Here is a 23,126-nt window from a genome sequence, read left to right as displayed (position 1 = left end):
GCGCAGGGTTTCAGACTGGATAAAAAAGCAGGACCCATCTATTTGCTGTCTACAAGAGACTCATTTTAGACAGAAGGACACCTACAGCCTGAAAATAAAAGGTTGGAGAACCATTTACCATTCGAATGGTCCTCAAAAGAAAGCAGGGGTAGCCATCCTTATATCAGATAAACTAAAATTTACCCCAAAGACTGTAGTGAGAGATGAAGAGGGACACTATATCATACTTAAAGGATCTATTCAACAAGAGGACTTAACAATCCTCAATATATATGCTCCAAATGTGGGAGCTGCCAAATATATAAATCAATTATTAACCAAAGTGAAGAAATACTTAGATAATAATACACTTATACTTGGTGACTTCAATCTAGCTCTTTCTATACTCGATAGGTCTTCTAAGCAAAACATCTCCAAAGAAACGAGAGCTTTAAATGATACACTGGACCAGATGGATTTCACAGATATCTACAGAACTTTACATCCAAACTCAACTGAATACACATTCTTCTCAAGCGCACATGGAACTTTCTCCAGAATAGACCACATATTGGGTCACAAATCGGGTCTGAACCGATACCAAAAGATTGGGATTGTCCCCTGCATATTCTCGGACCATAATGCCTTGAAATTAGAACTAAATCACAACAAGAAGTTTGGAAGGACCTCAAACACATGGAGGTTAAGGACCATCCTGCTAAAAGATAAAAGGGTCAACCAGGAAATTAAGGAAGAATTAAAAAGATTCATGGAAACTAATGAGAATGAAGATACAACCGTTCAAAATCTTTGGGATGCAGCAAAAGCAGTCCTAAGGGGGAAATACATCGCAATACAAGCATCCATTCAAAAACTGGAAAGAACTCAAATACAAAAGCTAACCTTACACATAAAGGAGCTAGAGAAAAAACAGCAAATAGATCCTACACCCAAGAGAAGAAGGGAGCTAATAAAGATTCGAGCAGAACTCAACGAAATCGAGACCAGAAGAACTGTGGAACAGATCAACAGAACCAGGAGTTGGTTCTTTGAAAGAATTAATAAGATAGATAAACCATTAGCCAGCCTTATTAAAAAGAAGAGAGAGAAGACTCAAATTAATAAAATCATGAACGAGAAAGGAGAGATCACTACCAACACCAAGGAAATACAAACGATTTTAAAAACCTATTATGAACAGCTATACGCCAATAAATTAGGCAATCTAGAAGAAATGGACGCATTCCTGGAAAGCCACAAACTACCAAAACTGGAACAGGAAGAAATAGAAAACCTGAACAGGCCAATAACCAGGGAGGAAATTGAAGCAGTCATCAAAAACCTCCCAAGACACAAGAGTCCAGGGCCAGATGGCTTCCCAGGAGAATTTTATCAAACGTTTAAAGAAGAAATCATACCTATTCTCCTAAAGCTGTTTGGAAAGATAGAAAGAGATGGAGTACTTCCAAATTCGTTCTATGAAGCCAGCATCACCTTAATTCCAAAGCCAGACAAAGACCCCGCCAAAAAGGAGAATTACAGACCAATATCCCTGATGAACATGGATGCAAAAATTCTCAACAAGATACTGGCCAATAGGATCCAACAGTACATTAAGAAAATTATTCACCATGACCAAGTAGGATTTATCCCTGGGACACAAGGCTGGTTCAACACCCGTAAAACAATCAATGTGATTCATCATATCAGCAAGAGAAAAATCAAGAACCATATGATCCTCTCATTGGATGCAGAGAAAGCATTTGACAAAATACAGCATCCATTCCTGATCAAAACTCTTCAGAGTGTAGGGATAGAGGGAACATTCCTCGACATCTTAAAAGCCATCTATGAAAAGCCCACAGCAAATATCATTCTCAATGGGGAAGCACTGGGAGCCTTTCCCCTAAGATCAGGAACAAGACAGGGATGTCCACTCTCACCACTGCTATTCAACATAGTACTGGAAGTCCTAGCCTCAGCAATCAGACAACAAAAAGACATTAAAGGCATTCAAATTGGCAAAGAAGAAGTCAAACTCTCCCTCTTCGCCGATGACATGATACTCTACATAGAAAACCCAAAAGTCTCCACCCCAAGATTGCTAGAACTCATACAGCAATTCGGTAGCGTGGCAGGATACAAAATCAATGCCCAGAAGTCAGTGGCATTTCTATACACTAACAATGAGACTGAAGAAAGAGAAATTAAGGAGTCAATCCCATTTACAATTGCACCCAAAAGCATAAGATACCTAGGAATAAACCTCACCAAAGATGTAAAGGATCTATACCCTCAAAACTATAGAACACTTCTGAAAGAAATTGAGGAAGACACAAAGAGATGGAAAAATATTCCATGCTCATGGATTGGCAGAATTAATATTGTGAAAATGTCAATGTTACCCAGGGCAATATACACGTTTAATGCAATCCCTATCAAAATACCATGGACTTTCTTCAGAGAGTTAGAACAAATTATTTTAAGATTTGTGTGGAATCAGAAAAGACCCCGAATAGCCAGGGGAATTTTAAAAAAGAAAACCATATCTGGGGGCATCACAATGCCAGATTTCAGGTTGTACTACAAAGCTGTGGTCATCAAGACAGTGTGGTACTGGCACAAAAACAGACACATAGATCAGTGGAACAGAATAGAGAATCCAGAAGTGGACCCTGAACTTTATGGGCAACTAATATTCGATAAAGGAGGAAAGACTATCCATTGGAAGAAAGACAGTCTCTTCAATAAATGGTGCTGGGAAAATTGGACATCCACATGCAGAAGAATGAAACTAGACCACTCTCTTTCACCATACACAAAGATAAACTCAAAATGGATGAAAGATCTAAATGTGAGACAAGATTCCATCAAAATCCTAGAGAAGAACACAGGCAACACCCTTTTTGAACTCGGCCATAGTAACTTCTTGCAAGATACATCCACGAAGGCAAAAGAAACAAAAGCAAAAATGAACTATTGGGACTTCATCAAGATAAGAAGCTTTTGCACAGCAAAGGATACAGTCAACAAAACTCAAAGACAACCTACAGAATGGGAGAAGATATTTGCAAATGACATATCAGATAAAGGGCTAGTTTCCAAGATCTATAAAGAACTTATTAAACTCAACACCAAAGAAACAAACAATCCAATCATGAAATGGGCAAAAGACATGAACAGAAATCTCACAGAAGAAGACATAGACATGGCCAACATGCACATGAGAAAATGCTCTGCATCACTTGCCATCAGGGAAATACAAATCAAAACCACAATGAGATACCACCTCACACCAGTGAGAATGGGAAAAATTAACAAGGCAGGAAACAACAAATGTTGGAGAGGATGTGGAGAAAAGGGAACCCTCTTACACTGTTGGTGGGGTTGTGAACTGGTGCAGCCACTGTGGAAAACTGTGTGGAGGTTCCTCAAACAGTTAAAAATATACCTGCCCTACGACCCAGCAATTGCACTGTTGGGGATTTACCCCAAAGATACAAATGCAATGAAACGCTGGGACACCTGCACCCCGATGTTTCTAGCAGCAATGGCCACGATAGCCAAACTGTGGAAGGAGCCTCGGTGTCCAACGAAAGATGAATGGATAAAGAAGATGTGGTTTATGTATACAATGGAATATTACTCAGCTATTAGAAATGACAAATACCCACCATTTGCTTCAACGTGGATGGAACTGGAGGGTATTATGCTGAGTGAAGTAAGTCAGTCGGAGAAGGACAAACATTATATGTTCTCATTCATTTGGGGAATATAAATAATAGTGAAAGGGAAAATAAGGGAAGGGAGAAGAAATGGGTGGGAAATATCAGAAAGGGAGACAGAACATAAAGACTGCTAACTCTGGGAAACGAACTAGGGGTGGTAGAAGGGGAGGAGGGCGGGGGGTGGGAGTGAATGGGTGACGGGCACTGGGTGTTATTCTGTATGTTAGTAAATTGAACACCAATAAAAAAAATAAAAAATAAAAAATAAACAAAAAAAAAAAAAAAAAAAAAAAAAAAGTCAGTCCAGTTGGCCAACAATTCATTGCTGGTTTATGGATCAGCCGTGTTTGGTGCCCAGTGCTCTGGGCCTCTGGCCCCAGGGAGTGTGTCAGCACACAAGCATGTCTGAAGAGGTCTTCTCTTCCAAGACGGTTGGAAGGATTATATATACACTTCTGTCTTCATCAGCCTGCACCACTCACCCAAAGCCACCCATCCCCAACTTTACGCCCCTTCCCAGAGGCCACAAGCAACCCATTGCTCATGAGGCCTTGAGCCAGACACTCCTGGAATCCAGATTTCCTCTCTGGGGAAAGTGCACTTCAGCCATGGAATCCAGAGCAGGAATTTATGTGGTGCCCAGGGTGTTAAGGCCCCCAGTGAGCCCCTCTCTTGCCCACGGCTCTGTCACAGAGAGAGCCCTGCCAGCCAAGGGACTGGTAGGGTTTGGGAGGGGGACACCGGAAACGGCCCTGTAGGATGGGGTGAATGTAGACAAATATGGAAGCAGGATGGAGAGAAGGTGGCACAGCCCAAGCAGAGGTGAAAGAGAAAAGTGGGAATGGCTTAAAGCATAAAAGCAGAAGAATCTGGCGTATTTGGAGAATGGCAAGTAGCACATTGGGTGAAGCACAGGGTAGGAGCAAGGAATGGCCTACAGTTCCCACACAGCACCCAACAATGCTTGAGTCATCACCATGAAACCAGCAGACAAGCACCTTCGTGCCTGCGAATGACACCATCAAAGTGGTGCGCACGTGAGGCGCACCCAACCTTCAGCCAGCGGGGTGAGCACGCGGTTGGCACTCCTCTACCGTTCACATCCACATGCCCGCTTCTCGGACCACAAATGCCCCTCACATGGTTTACTCAGAGCTCTCACGATGCTTTAACAATACCTTCAGAAAATATTTTAAAATAGGCATTTTTCAGAATCACTTATCCAATTTCAATTCAGCTAGTCACTTCTGTGGGATTTGACCTTGTTGGCTACCCAATGCCTCTGGAAGTTCTTTCCGTCTTTGACTTCTGGAAGGACGGGTGGTCTGTCTTCCTCCCTCCCGGCTACGGTGTCCTTTCCTTTGTGGGTTCTCTCCTTGACCCCGCCTTGTCTCCCCCCTTGGGCTCTCATGCCAAACCTCAAGACGCATCTTGGCCTTTGCTTGCTTTATAAACCAATGGCAAGGAAGGACCCAGATCTCGTCCTTGAGTACCAGCTAGAACCAGCCTCAAGCTCGGCTAGCTTGAAAGGGAACCAGCCACCGTGTCCCAAGTTGCTGCCACCACTGGCCTCCTCTGCCTCTTCTCCCTCGGCCAACCCTGCATCCATTATTTTGGTGAGTCGCCCCCATCCTCTTATCACCCACAATAGAAATTGAGGTGTCCCCTTCTACACACACTTCCTTTCTCTCATCTCACCTCCAATGTCCAGCAGAAAGCCAAGACCGGTTTCCTCTTATGAAATAGGCTCTGCTCTATCCCATCTGTTTCATCTCCCTTGCATTGCCTGGTCTTGTCAAGGTCACAGTCAAGCTGGTGACCCCACAGCCTCGTCTCCTGTCTGGTTCCCCCAAATCCCCTTGACGTCACCAGTTTGTGACCTTGTGGCTCCTTTGGAAAATCTAATGAAAGGATTCCCCCCCCTTACCCTCCCTGCCCCGACCCCCAAACAGAGCCTGGGAAATATACACATAAAAACCTGAGCTCATGTGCCCAGGTTCCTGGGGCTCCCAGAAAGGAGGCTAAAATTCCTTAAAACAAGCCTGCCACTCCTTCCCAGACGTGGTGGCTTCCACCCCTCTTTGATCTCAGGTGCCACCTTTCCAATCCTCCTGGCCAGCTCACTGCTCACCTTGGATCCAGCTCTGGAGCATCTCCTCCGAGAAGGGCTTCTTGGGCTGCCCCCTCCACCTGACACCCCCTGCCCCATGCTGCATTGCCCTCCGGTCTGTGCCGGTGCCTGCATACACTTCCTAGGGCTGCCGTAGCTAATGATCACCGATGAGGTGGCCATAGAGATGTATTGTGTCACAGTTCTGGAAGCCAGAAATCTGAAATCAAGGTGCCGGCAGGGCCAAGGGGGAGAATCCTCCCTTGTCTCTTGCTGGCTGCTGCTGGTGGCCGGGCATCCTTAGTGTTTCTTAGCTCATAGCAACAGAACGCTCAGGTCTGTGTCCACAATCACACGGGTCTCAGCGTCTGCAAATCCCTCCCTTTACAAGGGCACCAGCCACTGGGTTTTAAGACCAACCCTAATCCTGTCTGACCTCATCTTGTTGTATCTGCAAGGATTCTATTTCCAAATTAGGTCATGTTCATGGGTGTTAGGAGGTTAGGACTCACTCCAACATTATCTTTTGGGGGGAACACAGTTCAACCTGCCCCTGTGCCCCCAACAGGCTGTCACTACCATCCATCCTTACTTACTACACCGTGCTGTAACCACCCATTCAAGAGGCTGTCTCCCCCATTGGACCGAGGTCTTTAGGGGACATGCTATTCATCTCCTTCCTCTGGTGCCTAGTCCAGCCACCTGGCCGACTGAGGACACTCACTGTTGACTGAATGAACAAATGATTTTATATTTTGATAACAGTTACATCTGTGAGGGGCAAAAAAAAAAAAATCACAACATACCTTCTTCAGACAGTTTTATCATATTCCACTGGCGTTTCAAAGACATTTGACTCAGTTTCAGAGGTCTGTTAATGACAAGGATGTTTCTGGCTAAAAAATATAAAAATAAAAATAAGAAAGAAAAGAAAAAAAGAAATATCAGGCACACTTTACATCTGTAGCTACTCTTGGAATGAGTCAGGCTGCCGCGGTCCACCCTGGGCGGAAGAGCCTCGGAGGGTTCTATCTGTGATGAAGTCACCAGAATGTTTATGGGGCAACCAGGGGTGGGGGAGGGAGTCCACCTTGGCTCCATTTCTCATTGGCAACAACAGCAACCATCACCGTGATGTTTCTATCTGAGGTTCTCTGAGAAGTGAGAAGAGCTGGCACGACCATTATTTACAAGTTTCTGCAGAGCACTGAGATACGAGTCAAGGAGCTGTTCTCTCTAGTGCCTACATTCGGACACCATCTTCTCCTCTTCCTCACCAACTTCTCACTCCTTCATTTTTCGCCTGGCTTGGGTGACACTGGTTCTCTTGCCAGGCAGCATTTTTTACTATTTAAAAGTGCCCTGAGTGTGACCATACACTCAGGAAAACACCACAATGTTAATTTGTTTAATCTGCTTTTAACGTGTTACCAAATTCTGCAAACCAGGTCACCTAGAATATTGGGCAACATGACAGTCTTTATCATGCAAGCTGTTTTAAGAACAATCGGTTTTCCTGCAACTTAATAAAACACCTTTGACACTAAATTATAACGAACATTGTTTTATAATTCATGCCCGACTACATCTGAGGTAGCTTATAATTAGCAACAAGGATTTTGTTGTTGTTGTTGTTAAAGGTAAACCCGTGATAAAAGAGGCAAGCGATAGGCTGGAGAAATCGCTGACCCATAACGTCTGGTCTAAAAGATGACACTGGCACAGATGAATCACAACCTAAGGGCAAGTTTGCCACAGCCAAGGCCAAAGGGAGGCATGATAAATTGCATAACTCATTGCCTTTCAAATGAAATACGATGTTTCGTAAGGAAAGTGGTTTCATCCCCTGGGATAAGACATTGGGAGCAGGGGAGGGGGGGGTCACTACATAAATGGACAGCACCTGTGTGAGTCTTTCCGTAAACACCAAACCGGTAGAAACTTCCCTGGATAATCCCAAAGTGCTTTGAGTCTGGTCAACGTCACTAATACAACTTAATGGCTAAAATTTCTCTTTCCATCTCTGCAAGACAATCGATGTTGGATTCAGTGTGATCTTCTTTAATGCTCAAACTGGCCTTATGAGGAGGGCACTATTATTACCCCCGTTTTACAGGTAAGGAAGCTGAGCCTCATTTAAGTGCTGCAAGGGTCACCCATCCAGGAGGCCTCCAGCTAGGACTTTGCAATACTACTGATCACTGTCCTGTAGCAAAGGTAGAAACCGGGCAGATTGAGAAAGTGCCTGGATTTTGGTGGCAGGGCCAAGGTGACACCGGCGCTACCACATTCTTATGCTATCATCTTGGACAAGACGCACACCCTCCAAGCCTGGGTTTGCTCCTCGGACAGAGAGGCACTGTAGGGCCGGGAACTGTGAAATGAGGTAAATAAAGGTTTTCATGGGCTCAGCACAGTGCCTGGCACACAGTGGGCCCTGGAGAAAATGGAACGTATTATCAGCCACAGTTTTACACAAAATTTTTAATCTCAGAAAATTGAGGTAATAAAGATGTTTTAAGTGTATCCACCCATTTTGTAGCCATTTTGTAGCTGGTTTCTGAGATGCCTGGAGCCTAAGACACCGCATGTCCGGCCCCCAGTGTCCCGGGTTGGCTCCCTGGGGACAGCGCAAGGGCTGTGCACTGACTGTGATTGCGCGTGTGCATCAGTCTACGAGCCCTGACACCTGCTCATGTCAGGTGAGTACTCATGTACTCACACCACGAGCTCGGTGCCACAAACGTGTAAATGAGAACCCAACATCTTTGAGCACCTGAGTGAGGTGCTGGGGTAACAAAGATGAATAGCACACAGGAGTCCCCGTCTTTGAAAAGCTCAGAGCCTAATGGGGGAAGGAGACCCAAATCTAGGCCTCTTTCAGTGCAATGCAGACTTGATCATTTTCTCCTATGGACTATCTGCTTTTCTACCTTCAATTGTGGTAAAATACACGCAGCACAAAAGAACCATCTTAACCATTTGTAGGTGTCCAGTTCAGGGGCATTCGGTACGTCCCCACTGTCGTGCTCCAGAACTCTCTCATCTTGTAAGCTGAAACCCTGCACCCCTAAAAGCTCACCCCTGGTTCCCCACCCGCCCCTCAGGCCCTGGAATCCACCCTCCTACTCTCTGTCTCTATATATTTGACTATTCTAGAAACCTAACATAAGTGGAATCATGCAGTGTTTGTCCTTTTGTGCCTGGCTTGTTTCACGGAGCGTGTCCTCAGAGTTCCTGTGCGCTGCGACTGGCGTCAGCATTTCCTTCCTCTTCAAGGCTGAGTAATATTCCACTGTTTGTAGAGAGCACATTTTGTCTCTCCGTTCATGCGTCGCCAGGCATTCAGGTTGCTTATACCCCACGATCACTGTGAATAAAGCTACTGTGGACACGGCCGTACAAATATCTCTTTGAGTTCCTGCTTTGAATTCTTCCTACGGGTTACCTTCTACCTTTTTTCTGATTTCCTATTGGTCTTATTACCTAACATTTGCTTGGCAAACTCTAGGGTTCTTTTTTGAGGGGGGGGCAGGACAAAGAGATGGACACATGGAGAGATCACTTTAGTAGTCCTCTTAAAAGTGTCCTTGAAAAATTATCATTTCCCGGCTTTGTACATGCACGGGGCAGGGCGGACGGGACAGGTAGGGGGTCATCTTGTTTTATGTCCTTGACAGAGGTAAGCAAGAAAGCACAGGTGGCCTCTGTCATGTAACCCAGGTACCTTTGATGTGGGCTCCAATGTGAAGGAGAGAGAACACACCTCCCCTCTCAAAGAAGACTCCATGAGTGGGGACCAGGGGGCGGGGCAACCTGGGTCAGAGAGAACCAGGGCCGGGTGGTGGGGCAGGGGTTGTGCTGGGCTCCCAGGGAAGGTGTCGGCTCACCTACACGAGGGGCCTGGGTCCGGGCAGCACCAAGGTTGAAAGCAGGCAGTGTTCCCTCATTTCTTTTGGCTTTAAAAGGGACACAGCGCACTACGGTGGGCAGGGTCCAGGCGGGCAGCAAGGACACTGGGCTCCCGTCCCACCTGGCCACTCGACTGGGACCCTGAGCAGGTCAGCCCACCTTCCAGGCTCAGCTTCCCCGTCTGTGACATGTAGGGTGGTGGGGGCCCGCGTGGCCTCGGGGACACCGGGTCGTTCTGCTACATGGCCCTGTCCCGAGACGGCCAGCTGCAAGGTGTCAGGGACATTTGAGGGGTGAGCGCGTGGGAACACGGCTCCCGCTCGGGGCCTGCTTCCTTCACCAGGCGGAACACACATCGTTACACGCTCTCTTCTTCAAGGATCATCAAGCTCGCTGAACAAGAGTCACTATTACCTCGCATCAGAAGTCACAGAGTGGTTGGATTCCAGAGGGGCCGGCGCCCTCCCCAGGTGGAGGCAGAAACCTGGGACCCTGGGGTGGACAACAGGGGTCCGCCGGGCCCGGCGCCCCCGGTGAGACCCAGGCCCCCGCCACCGAGGCCACCCCCTGCAGGACGGGCCGGGGGGTCATCTGCTTTGAGCCCAGGCCTGGATGGCAGCCAACACGCAGGGATGAAGCAGGCCGCGTCCGGACACCTCCGGCGGAGAACCCGGAGCACGGCCCAGCTGCAGAGCCACGCCCTCCAGGGAGCCCCGAGAACCTGGCAACTCGGTCCCTTATGGAAACCAGCTGCGGGGATATTTTCAGAAGATGTCAGGTGGGTCTCCTCTGCTTGCCGCCGGGACGAAGCCGGGAGGACCCAGGGAGGGTCGAAGGGTCGAGGGACGAAGCCGGGAGGAACACAGGCTGCCCCCTGAGCTGGCCACACCAGGGTGGTGCAGCACCCCAGGGCGCCCCGCAGCAAAGCTCTCGTGTAAGAGCCTCGGGCAGCATGGGGGTGGGGGCTGACCCAGGTCCAAAAGCCCTGCACCACAGGAAACCCCCAGGCTGGGAGATGCTCGCACATGCTCGGCCCCGAGCCCGGGGGTCTGCCCAGCAAGCCCAGGGGGCTCCCTACACAGTGCTCCCCTCGCCGGCTGGGGAGCTTGCTCTGCACATCACCGGGCTTCGGGTTTTGAGGGGTGTGGGTTTTCCCCTTGTTGCTTGTTTACTGGAACGAAGATCCAGGGCTCTGCGTTTCCTACTAGTCTCTCCTGCTCTAACAGACCCCGAATGCAGGCAAGAGCCAGGAAAACCACCCCCTTTAAACGTGGAGGCACCTAAGCATCGCAGGTGACGGGCTCGTCTACAAGGGCCCCTCCGCAAAGACGAGACATGGAGGCTGGGGAGGGGCAGGGCTGGCCGGAGCAGGTCCAGCTCAGGAGTAGCAGGGGCGGGCTCACTCCTCGGAGACAGTCCTGATCTCCCGCTATCTTCTACGCCCCCCACCCCCTGGGCTGACCTTCCCTCCATGCAGCTGACTTCTGTTCATACAGCTTTATTGAGCTGTAACTCACGTACCATAAAGTTTACCCTTTACAGCATACAATTCGATGGGTTTGTATATTGACAAAGTTGGGCAACCATCACCACTGTCTGATTCCAGGACAGTCTCATCACCCTCCCGAGAAGCCCCCTCCCTGCTGTTCCCCATCACCCCTTCACCCCAGTCTCTGGCAACCACTTGTCTTCTTTCTCTGGATTTGCTTATTCTGGATATTGCCTATAAATGGAATCATATGACATGTAGCCTTCCAGTTTGGCTTCTTTCACGGAACATCATATTTCTAGGGTTCATGCCTGCAATAGTATGTGTGAGGCTCTCATTCCTTTCTACTGCTGAATACTATCCCATGGCACGGATACACCACATTCTGTGCATCTGTTCATCAGCTGATGGGCATCTGAATTGTTTTCACTTTTGGGTTTTAATGACTGATGCTGAACATTTGTGTACAAGGTTTTATGTGGACATAGGTTTTCCATCTCATGGTTGTATACTTAGGAGCAGAATTGCTGGGTCCTAGGGCAACTCCATGTTTAACTTCTTGGGGAAATGTCAAACTGGTTTCTGAAGTCCCTGCACCATTTTAAATTCCCACTAGCAATGTTCGAGGGTTCCACTTTTTCCTCATCTTTGCCAACACTTGCTCTTCTCCATTTCTTTGACTAGAGCCATCCCAGTGGGGGTGCAGTATCATCTCCTTGTAGTGTTGACTTTCCTTTTCCTAATGACTAAAATGTTTTATGCCTTTTCATATGATAGTTGGCTGCTTGCATATCTTCTTTGAAGAAATGTCTATTTTTAAATATTTTTATAGCAACTCTAGGAGAAAGATGCTCAAGGATGCCTCCTTTTCTGTCACCCACATAAATGAGTGAACAACAGTGATTCACAGACTCCCATCAGAGAGCATTTCACATTAATGTACCTTCAGCGAGAGTGACATCACTACATGGAGGCTAAGAGAATTTCTTTGGCATTCTACAGATAAGAGCTTGAGTTACCTTGGACACATAAAAAATTTGTGACTTAGAGATAGAAACAAAAAACCCCTAGACTCTTAAATATAGAAAATAAGTGGTTACCAGAGAGGAAGTGGGAGCATGGGTGGGGGTGAAATAGATAAAGGGGAATAAGAGTATACTTATCGTGATGAGCACTGAGTAATGTATACAAATGTTGAATCACCTGAAACTAATATTATACTGTATGTTAACTGGAATTTAAATAAACATTTTTAAAAAAGAAATGTTAAATCATTATATATACCTGAAGCTAATATAGCACTCTATATTAGTTGTGCTCCAATAAAAATAAATAACAAAAAAGTTTGTGACTTAGACAAGTCATCTAATGCTCTCTGCCTCAGTTTCCCCACCTGTAAAACAGGGATCATAATGTTTATTTCACTGTACTGTCATGAGAAGTAAGAGAAGACACACTGAAAACCCTTTGCACATGGCTTGGCATATAGGAAGCACCCAATACAATTCACTTCTTTATTCAGTGCATATATATATATATATATATATATATATACACATATATATATATTCATATATAGCATCAACCATGGGCCAGTATAGGCCCTGAAGTCACAACAATGAGCAAAACAGACAGAAAATCTCTGCCTGTGTGGAGCTTATATGCAGCTTAACATTTTAGCAAAAGTTAATGATTCTAGTTATTATTATAATTCAACATTTTTACTCTTGATTGCAAAATAAGTACCAGCTCATCAGAAACCAGAAACTAGAATGACAAGATAAAGTTTCCCTAATGAACTTGAACTTTAGAGAGAGATGAAGCATTAGTTTCAGTAATTACGGCTCTCCTGCCGGCTCCCCAGAAAGGCCTTTTCTTCCTCTATACTTGCAGAGAGATATGAAGGAGAAATGCCTAAGAAGACACCCAGCAGTCGGTCCACAGGTCTTTGGAATATGAATAAAGGAGAGAATACCAAGATTTAGCACTTCCAGGTGTCTGAGCAAAGAGAGGGATAACACACCAACTGAAGGGAGTTTTAGAAGCTTCAGAACAGATAATTAAAAAAAAAATAGACTAAAAAAGAAAATGAGAGGCATCCTTGGGTAGAAAGAGCAAGCAGAGCGGCTTTTGATCCTGGAAAAACAGGTGGGGTGGAGGCAAGTGGCCCTGAATCTGAAACCTAAGGGTAACACTTGAGAGCTCCTCTGGGCATGGGGAACAAAACTTTCCTGAGCAAACGAGGGTGCAGGAAACACAAGCAACCCTGCTCTGTCGGGAAGTCAGTGGAAACACACAAAACTGACCTGCACTCAAGACCAGATTCACCATGGACTAGCCATGTGAACCGAACAAGTTGCTTGCCTTTTTTTTTATTTCATCATCTGCAAAATGGGTTGATCTATTCCAACCCCATCCAGCAGGTTAGACTCTCAATCCTTCTAAGAGAACATTTCCACCACCTAGGATGGGAGGCCTTTAGCATAACCTAGTTGTTGATACCCAGCTTACTGTGGGATTTTCTGGGATGTCCAGATGACCAGTCTCTTTGTGTGTGTGAGAGAATATGTCAAACCTAGGAGAACAGGAATATCAATAGGCTGGCTTTTTGGAGAAAGTCAGACGCACAAATAGTCAGGAAAGAGGAATTTACCCTATCAGATATCAAAATTTGCTTTAAAAGTGTAGAGAAAATGTCAGTGCATTGCTATAGGAATAAACAAAAAAACAACTAGTGGAAAAGAATAAGAAACCCAGAAAGAGACTTTCCCATATATGTAATGTGAAAAGAAATGAGGTAGTGTGGATAAACACAAACCATAATAGATGATGCTGGGACAATTAGTTGTCATTACTTTAAAAAACAAAATTTGTTCCCTACTCCTTACCACACCCACAAATCAGCTCCAGATAATCTAAAAACTTTAATCTGAAAGGTTAAGCTCTAGGATTATAAAGAGATAAAATAGTTAAGATCTCTATGATCTTGGGTAAGAAATTATAACTTTAAAATGTTCCCAAAGCAAACACTACTAAATAAAAGTTTGATTAATTTGAATAGTTTTAAGAATTACTGACTATTAATGGTGTAATAAAAAGAGAAAGCAAGCTACAAATTAGAAAAAGATATTTGTAACCCACAAAACAGAGTATCAAAACCAATAAAAAACTTCTATATCTGAAACTAATGATACACTGCATGTTAACTAATTGAATTTAAATAAAAGTTATTTTAAAAAACTTCTATAAATTAATTTGAGAAAGACTAGCAACTCAATGGAAATATAGGCAAAGACAGAACACAACATTTCTTGGAAGAGAATGTCCACTAAGCAACTGAAAAGAGAGATATAGATATATAGATATGATATTGGGGAAAATAACCTTATTAGTAAATAGAGAAATGAAAATAAAATCATAATAAGAGACCATTTCATAGCTACCCAACTGGTAAAAAATAACAATACTAGTTATTGATAAAGACCAGGGGCAGCTGTGACTCTCATGTATGGCTTGTGAGCATCAGCTGATACAACCAGTGAGAAAGTAACCTGGTGAAGGTGAAGATGAGCAATTTAGCTCTCATTTATAGTATTTGATCAAAATCTAACACTCCATCAATTATAAGATGTACCATTTTCTGTATCAGCAAGAAGGAAAAAAAGCTTCCAATTATGCTCTAAGGTATCACTAATTTTAAGACACATTCTGATTTCAGATGTATTAAAATATAAAAAACCCACATTTTAGGATAAATCAGCATGTATGTAAAAGAAACCTACTAATCAACACCAGAATTTATAAGACTGTCCATAGAGTCATTGCTTTTATTGGTAAAAACCTGAAAACAACCAAAATGTACTTTGATAGAACTTATAAATCGTGAGATATTCAACACTTCAGCAGTGAAAATAAATAAACTACAGGTGCACAGATCAACATGGGTGACAAAAAACAAATCAAAATAAGAGCATAAATTAGTGAAACAACATGAAAAAATGGAAAAATATTAACAAAACCAAAATTGGGTTTTCTGAGGGAAAAACAACAAAATCAATCAAGAGAAACATTCAAAACACATACAAGTAGCCACTGTCAGGAATGGAAGAAGTGTTACAACTACAGGCATGAAAAGGATAGTGAGGAGATATTATGAATACATTTTATAGGAATAAATTCAACAACATAGAAAAGATGTGCAAATTGCTTAAGAAAAACATGACTTACCAAAACTGACACAAGATAAAGTAGAAAATCTTAAGAGTCCTAGAGCTAATAAAGGAATTCAGTCATTATTAAAAACCTTTTTATAAGGAAAACTCTAGGCACATATGGCTTCACTGCAAATAAGGAATAGAATAAGATGGGAGAAAACCAAGTCTTAGCTCAAGCAGCCTGTAGGCATATATGGGAAAGATGAACTTTAAGGAAAACAAAAAATAATGCCAACTACAAGACTCTTGAGAAGTTAGAGACAGCAGCACAACCTATCAAGACTACTAGGAATACCTACAAAGCCATTACAAAAAAATATATATAGAGAGAGAGAGAGAAAGAAGGATTATAGGTCAATGTCCCTCATGAAGATGGACCAATGGTTCTCAGGGGTAATCTGCCTCCCAAGGGATGCTTGGCTGTGTCTGGAAACGTTTCTGGTTGTCACCACTGGAGGGGCAGGTGCTACTAGTGACAGCAGATATTCCCTTCCAGGAAGCCATAGAGTCTGGGCTCTGAGACACCCCCACCTCAGCCCACCCCCCACCCCCACCCCCGCCTCCCAGTGGCTAACATCACAACTACATCTTTGTCCCATGCCTCAGCACTTCCCTTGGCCCCAGGAACTCTCAGACCTTGGGCAGGGAGACTCTACTGGGCTCCATCAAAGTTGGGTCACCCCAGATCAATCCCCAGTAAGTGGAGTCAGGACTCACATGCAGAGTGAGCACAAAGCAAGCATTCTTTAAAAAAAAAAAAAAAAAAGCTTGCTATTATGCTGCTAAACCCCATTCATAGAAACCCAGTAGGATTCCCAATAGGGCCATTTTGGAGTAAATCTCTTTCAACTCAGGGGAACTCTTGTCTTATCATTTAAGGCCCAGTTCAAACTATTTCCCTCTGGAAGCTTTTGCCCCCAGAAGAAACAACCAGTTGCTTTTCTGTGTTTCCAGGGCACCTCTCCCCAATGTATTACAATGGTCAGCAGTTGCCTCCCCAGGTGGAACGGACCTCGCAGGGCCAGGAGCCTACACCTTGGCACCCCCATTGCCCTGGAGCTTGGGGAGATGGAGCAATGAGAAGTGAACTCAGACATTGGAGGACCTGACACCAACTTTGACTTTAGCAAAGCTAAGTTCTCACAGCCCGTTTCCCATCTGTGACATGAGAAGAAGCACCCCACTCACTTCAGGGAATTGCTTACTGCAGGGAGAGCCCCCAGCACATGTGCCTGGCACATGGCAGAAACTGAGGAATGGCAGCTTCCAATTAGTATAAGAGCTAATTAAAAGTTTGCTCAACCGGGCTGAATTACACGTGCTGGTTCTCCCGGGGTGGGCCCAGTTCAGTGTTTCCACTGGCACCTTTCCTGAGAGGCCAGCATCCCCATAAGAACTGGGACTGGATTAGACCAGCGCCCCCAAGATGTGTCTGCAAATAAAGAAGAGGGAGAAGGAAAATGCAACGATGCTTTGAGAGCAGGAGGCATCGATTTCTTGCTCTCCACACCCTTACTTAGAGCTACCTGCCTCAGGTGCCCCCTCCTGCTCAGAGTGTCTGTCCTCCTTGCCCCCATGAGATCAGCTTCCCTGGGGAAGGACTGTCCATTATACATCCAGGGTGCAAGTCCTGTCCCACCAAACCCCCTACCATCCAAGTGAGATGCCAAGATACCTGCTTGTGCAGGACCCAGCTCTGTTTGGTACCTGATAATCTAGGCTTCCCATGCAGGCCTCTGAGCTCCTCCCTTCAGTGTCCAAACTACTCTGGTTTTGTCGCTGGGGAATTTCTGAGCTTCTGCTCCCTGACGTTTCATTTTTCTTTGGTGTCTCATTTGCCATCCCCCACTGTACTTGCTCTTATGGTCGTGACGGGGCATTTTGCTCTCCCGGTCTCCCAGTCCTCTGCATCTGGCTGGAAGCTGTCCTACCAAACAGAGGCTGTTGCAGTATTGGGGGTACACGGTCCCTCCTTTCGTAGGATATCGTTGGTGTCATAAACCAAGATCCAAGAGGCATATCCAGCTTTTTTATGATGTCTACAGAGATAGCTGTACTGCATCTCTTGCTCACTCCCTGGGGGTAGAAGAGATGGTGATGCCACAGGGTCCATACAACCTTAATTTTTCTACTAAGAATTATCCAGATCCCTAAAATGAACTCTAAGTTTTTTGTTGCTGCTGTTTTCCAGTTCTGCTTTCCTCCTCCCTCAGTAAAGTCACAGAAATAAGGCCTATCGGGTGCATCTGGAAGTTCTCAGCAGGCTCCCATTCACCTGGCACGCACACCATGAAACATGGCACTGTCTTTCGACACCCCAGCGGACTCTGCACAGGGTTGTTTCCCTTGGCAAGTCTCTGTGGGGTGACAGTCACCCCCATCAGCTCTGTGCTTCTCCTGGGAACAGAAACCAGCCACTTCCACCTTGTTGAGAAGGAGCTGATGCCCAGATGGCTTGCTCGCAGCATCTGAGGTCACACTCACAGGAAGAGCTATGTATTTTCATTTCAGGCCTGGACGATTTTTAAACAAATCCCCAAATATATCATGATACTCTTAATAGATTCCCACTACCAGGTTGCAAAACATGAAGTTGTGCTCTACAGACCCCTACAAATCAAGTGCATTGTTTGAAATCCATGGATGTAAAGGAAACAGTGAGAAAAATATTTATAGTTGAAGCCCACAGCAGCAGGGATTCTGATTCTATAGATAATATTTTTTCATTTCCCTTTCATGTGTCTTGGATCTTCCCATTAGAACTAAAAGTCGTGGAAACATAGCCTTTTTTTTTTCCTTGCAGGCAACACACAAGTGCTCTCTGGTCTCTGCTTACTCAATCAAGCCTTTCCCCTAAGAATCTCTGTGTTAGGGACCATGGCATGGAAAACGATGAGCCATAACAACACCTGCGTGCGGCATAGCTGTCCTTGAACCTCCAGGGCACACCAGCTCACACCCACATCAGGCGTGGGCGCTATAGTCCCTGCCCATTGTTCTTCTCCAAGGGCAATCTGAGCTATCACTGCAGTCCATTGATCCTCCAGGTGGAGCAGAATCTTGAGCCTACTCTTTTTCTTATTGGTGTGGAACAAAAGGTACAGCCCCTGAAGAGCCACCCGGGGCACAGGAGGGACACGGTTAGGACAGAAGTCCACCCTTTGCATGATGTGGGTTCTGGAAGGGGTTTCTTCAGTGGTGCTGCTCTGGGAAGAAGTGGGCACTGACAGGGGAACCAGGTCTTCAGTCTGGGACTTTTTGCCATCCCCCACTGTACTTGCTCTTATGGTCGTGACGGGGCATTTTGCTCTCCCGGTCTCCCAGTCCTCTGCATCTGGCTGGAAGCTGGGACTGGCTACAGTCTGGGACTTTTTGTCCCAGACTGTAGGACACAGAACCACCTCCATCTGTGGATGGGCAAGAGGGCTTGATACAGCTTTGAACTTGGCAGGGGGGCATCTAGGGTGGTGGCACTTTGAGGCAGTGTTCAGTAAGCATGCTTTGGCAAACACACCAAAGACCCTCTCATGGCCCTAGTGCTGATTCCACCCAAGATCAGGAAAGAGTGAAGACTGCTCCTGTCTCCTGAGTGTGGCAAGGATGTAAACGCAGTCCTGCTGGACGCCAAGCCAAAGCTTGCCCACCAAGCTGCATGCTGGCCCCAAAGAAATGGTTTCCACCCGGGCTCTCCGTGCTGAGACCGTCCACCACAAAACGATGCATAAAGCCATATTTGTGTTCTTACAGATGACAATGCCCTTGAACTCTTCCAGAGCCCTGCCTGTGTCTGATAAAAATGTCTGCCATTCAAAAGCAGCCCTTTTGAAAATCCCACAGATAGAAGTCTGGCCCGGTAAGGACGCTCAGGGTCCTTGATCACCAGCTTTGTGTTTCCCCTAAAACAAAGCTTCCAAGGGCTGGATTTGGCAAGTCAACCATTACCCTGCCAAGTCCTCAGAAGCTGGAATACAAACACCCAAGATTAAACAAACACAAGGGCGTAAAAATAAAGAGAAATGTAAGTGGGTTTGGTGCTTATCTTTTTTCCCAACAAAAGATAACAGGTAATTGCTTTTTTATCACTAGCACTTGAAATTTGAAAGTAAAGAAGGAGCGAGGCTTGCTATCACACCTAAACTTGGCAGCCCATTGATCCTTAACTTCCACTTCTGCTGAGCACCAATAGTCAAACAACCCTGATACTCGTATACAATTCAATAAGCAAAAGAGCCAAAAAGCAGCAAAGGAAATGTCAACCATGTCATTTCCAACAGGAGGGCTTTGTGTTTTGATTTTGTTAACTGATTACATATATACATCCCCACCCCCTTTACCACCATCCCCCAAAAAGTTCTAAAATGTCATCGAGTCTCTAAATGCAGCCTTCACCAAAGAAGAGACGTCTGGACAAGCGGAATGAGATGCTTCATGGCTTCCCCAGAAAAGGAGAAAGCTGTTGCCTAGCAACCCAGCCCCCCAAAACTCCTGCTGGTTACCTGGCTCTTGTGAAAATGGAACATTTTTAAGAGACACGGCTATTGCCTGTAGCTGCCAAAGCAAAGTGCTTCACAGGGGAGCACCCTCTCTTTCCTCCCCGGGGGCTTTCCCATACAGTGACACAGAGGGAGCCAAAAAAGTGCCATGTCTGAGCTTCCTGGCTTGTTCCCCTCCGAGAGGAAGATCCTCAAATTCCTCCCCACTTAAGTTCTCCCACAACTCAGCTCAACAGAATTTACTTTCTTCTGTCTAAAGAGTTCTCTGGATGCTCAAGAAATTGCAATAGTCCGCAGAGAACCTGCGGTCTCTCATATCTGGAGGTAATTGTCTGGGTTTCAATGTGCTACCGAAAATTTTGAAATCAAAGGTATTTATTGAATACCGTCATGGGTTCAGTTGTCTCTCCCCAAACTTGTATGTTGAAGTCCTAAGGTAATCAGGTTGACACGAGGTCATTAGGGTGGGCCCTGATCCAATAGGATGGGTGTCCTTATAAAAAGGGTGAGTTTGGACACAGATACACTCACAGAGGGAAGGTCAGGTACAGACGATGGCAGGGAGCAGGGTGGTGCTCAAAGAAGCTGAGGACTGTCAGAGACAGCCAGCAACCCCCAGGAGCGAGGCGAGAAGGACGGACGGAACAGACTCAGAAGGAATCCTGCCAAGGACGCCTTGACTTTGGACTTCAGGCAAGGGATAACCTAAGCCTTAGTGAAATTTTAGGTTGAATTTCGCATGCTTCATTTTTTTACCTTTCCTGTTGGAGATGACACTGTTTCCCTTAGTTCATTTTATTTATTTATTTTTTAATTTTTATTTATTTATGATAGTCACAGAGAGAGAGAGAGAGAGGCAGAGACACAGGCAGAGGGAGAAGCAGGCTCCATGCACCGGGAGCCCGACGTGGGATTCGATCCCGGGTCTCCAGGATCGCGCCCTGGGCCAAAGGCAGGCGCCAAACCGCTGCGCCACCCAGGGATCCCTCCCTTAGTTCATTTTAAATCTAACTGGGGGCCTCCAGACCTGAGAAGCAATATTTTTGCTGTCTAAGCCACCCAATGTGGGGTCATTTGTTTGGGCGGCCCAGAAAACCAATACTGCCATTCCCCACAGTGCCACAGGCTGCTACAGGTGTCACCCCCTCTCTCATTGAGCCCCCACGGCTCCCCGTGTAGGATTCACCCCGCTTAGCACACAGGGAAGCCCGGGGCTTAGGGAAATGGGGTACCTTGTCTGACACCCCACAGCTCCCAAGCACAGGAGTTGGAATTCAGGATGAAGTCAGGTGCCTCAGAAGCCCACGCTCTTCACCCCCTTGCTGGTCTCCCTCTGCTCATTCTAGATGAGGCTTCCCTCACCTGGCAGCCATGGGTTTCCCCCCCCCCAAAGTAACTAACAGCAGAGCTAACTGCTAACCAGGGCAGGGAAACCCCCGCAAAGCCAAGGCACTATGAAATATTTAACATGTCAATGGGAGGCATATTGCCAGCTGAGCTCAAGCCAGGAGCTGGTCGTTGGCCGACAGGCAAGAGATTCCTGCTCCAGCAAGCTGAGCCCGGAGCAAAGTTAGCTTTGAAGTTTATTAAACGGCTGTGTCTGTAGGGTCGGGGGAGAAAGAATCTGGAGGGGCCCCTGCTGTCCCAGCTCTGGGCAAGGCAGTGCAGGGGGACCGTCCCACCACGGGGGCAGAGTGGGGCACTTAGGAAGTGCTTTTCACAATTTGCAACACTCAAGGATCCTATTCTCATTTGGATTCCTGCGTTTGACAGGGAAAGCAAACTTCCATGAATAGAGTAAAAACCCACAGGAGGGCTCTGCTCCACAACCAAGAGAGGCTAAAATCATCACCGGCAAATGAAGGTGAATTGGTATCACAAACAAGGTCACCACGCCCAGAAAACTAAATCCATTGGGTGGGGGGGGTATCTTTATTGTTAGTGGGAATCTGTGCAGTAGCATTTGAACTTGGCGAAGTTTCCCCATCAAAGAAGCCACCTCCATCTACTACATTATTTAAAGGATCAGATCACATAAAATAAATGCATTTTAGTAATTCTTCCAGTCACACAGATCTTTAACCAAACGCTGTAGAAATAAATTCATTCCATAAATATTGCATATGTGAAATGATCAAATAGTAAAATCTGACTAACACGCTATAATGAAACAAAAGAAATATAAAGCTTATTTTTAAGTGATTTTTATAAAATGGGCAAAATCTGGGGACTCCTGGGTGGCTCGGTCAGTTAAGCATCTGCCTTCAGCTCAGGTCATGATCCCAGGGTCCTGGGATTGAGCTCCACGTAGGGCTCCCTGCTCAGCATGGAGCCTGTTTCTCCTCCCCGCCCCCCCCCCGCCCCGCCCATCCCTCCTTTTCCCCTCCCTCCCTGCCTCGCTTGTGCTCACTTTCTCTCTCTCACTCAAATAAATAAATAAAATATTAAAAAAATAAACAAAATGGACAAAATTTATAAGCCACGATATTTGGAAAAAGCTTATAAATTAAAAATCCCAGCATGCACTTATTAAACACATCGTATGACTTCTTGGTTCTTTGCAATTTTAAAAAATAATGAGAATTCTTGTGATAAAACATGAAGTGCCAAACAAGGAAACCTTGGCTGCTGGGAAGAAAGCAAACATTCGCAAGATCACAGAGAGAAAAGGAGGGAAGAAATAAGTTGGCCTGGAAGAGACAAAACCATCATGACTTCAGACAATGTGACTGTCTACCTGGGAACCCTAGGGTCTGAGCAGTAAATGATTAGAAACCACTGGCAGAGCTGCGTGGTTAAAGCACAATCAAAAACTACTCCCCCTCCAAAATCCAAAAGAAACCAAAAAAGACCTACTCCCAAGAATCAATGACTTTCACAAAGAACAGCAGTAACGAATTGCAAATCATCATCAGAAAAAAAATTAACAATGGCAAGAAAATTATACACCATCCAGGACAGCATCTAACAAGAACTATGCTATGCCTATGTCGAGAAGATCATAAAGTTATATACTAGAGGAAATAAAAGAAAGGCTAAGTGGATGGGAAAGCATGCCACATTTCTGGATGAAGAAGTCAAAATTGTAAAGTCAATGCTCCCCAGATTAATTTATATATTCCAAATTTAATTTTAAAAACGGACAATAAACAAACTAAAAAATAAAATTAAAAAATTGAAAATGTGATTTATAAATGTATG

General features: G+C 45.4%; 1 protein-coding gene across 17 annotated transcripts in view; it reads right to left on the bottom strand.

Annotated features, from left to right (window-relative positions):
- Positions 1-23,126, bottom strand: part of C29H10orf90 (chromosome 29 C10orf90 homolog) — a 212,734-nt gene that overhangs the window by 76,085 nt on the left and 113,523 nt on the right. For 12 of the 17 annotated variants that reach the window (XR_013367694.1, XR_013367691.1, XR_013367690.1 and 9 more), the window contains one exon: positions 6,624-6,713. The exons of 3 other annotated variants lie outside the window; for them this stretch is intronic. Coding sequence is in view for 6 of the 14 variants with exons in the window: in XM_077877233.1 (XP_077733359.1) it covers positions 6,624-6,713 (90 nt within the window). In the remaining 8 variants the exon portion in view is untranslated. Of the gene's footprint in view, positions 1-5,838; positions 6,023-6,623; positions 6,714-23,126 lie in introns of all 17 variants that reach the window. 2 more of the 17 variants (XR_013367696.1, XR_013367695.1) reach the window with 1 other exon arrangement.

Source organism: Canis aureus, chromosome 29 (assembly GCF_053574225.1).
Source record: "Canis aureus isolate CA01 chromosome 29, VMU_Caureus_v.1.0, whole genome shotgun sequence".
Lineage (NCBI taxonomy): Eukaryota > Metazoa > Chordata > Mammalia > Carnivora > Canidae > Canis > Canis aureus.
Note: the sequence above shows the minus strand (reverse complement) of the source record. Positions and strands in the feature narration are given on the sequence as shown.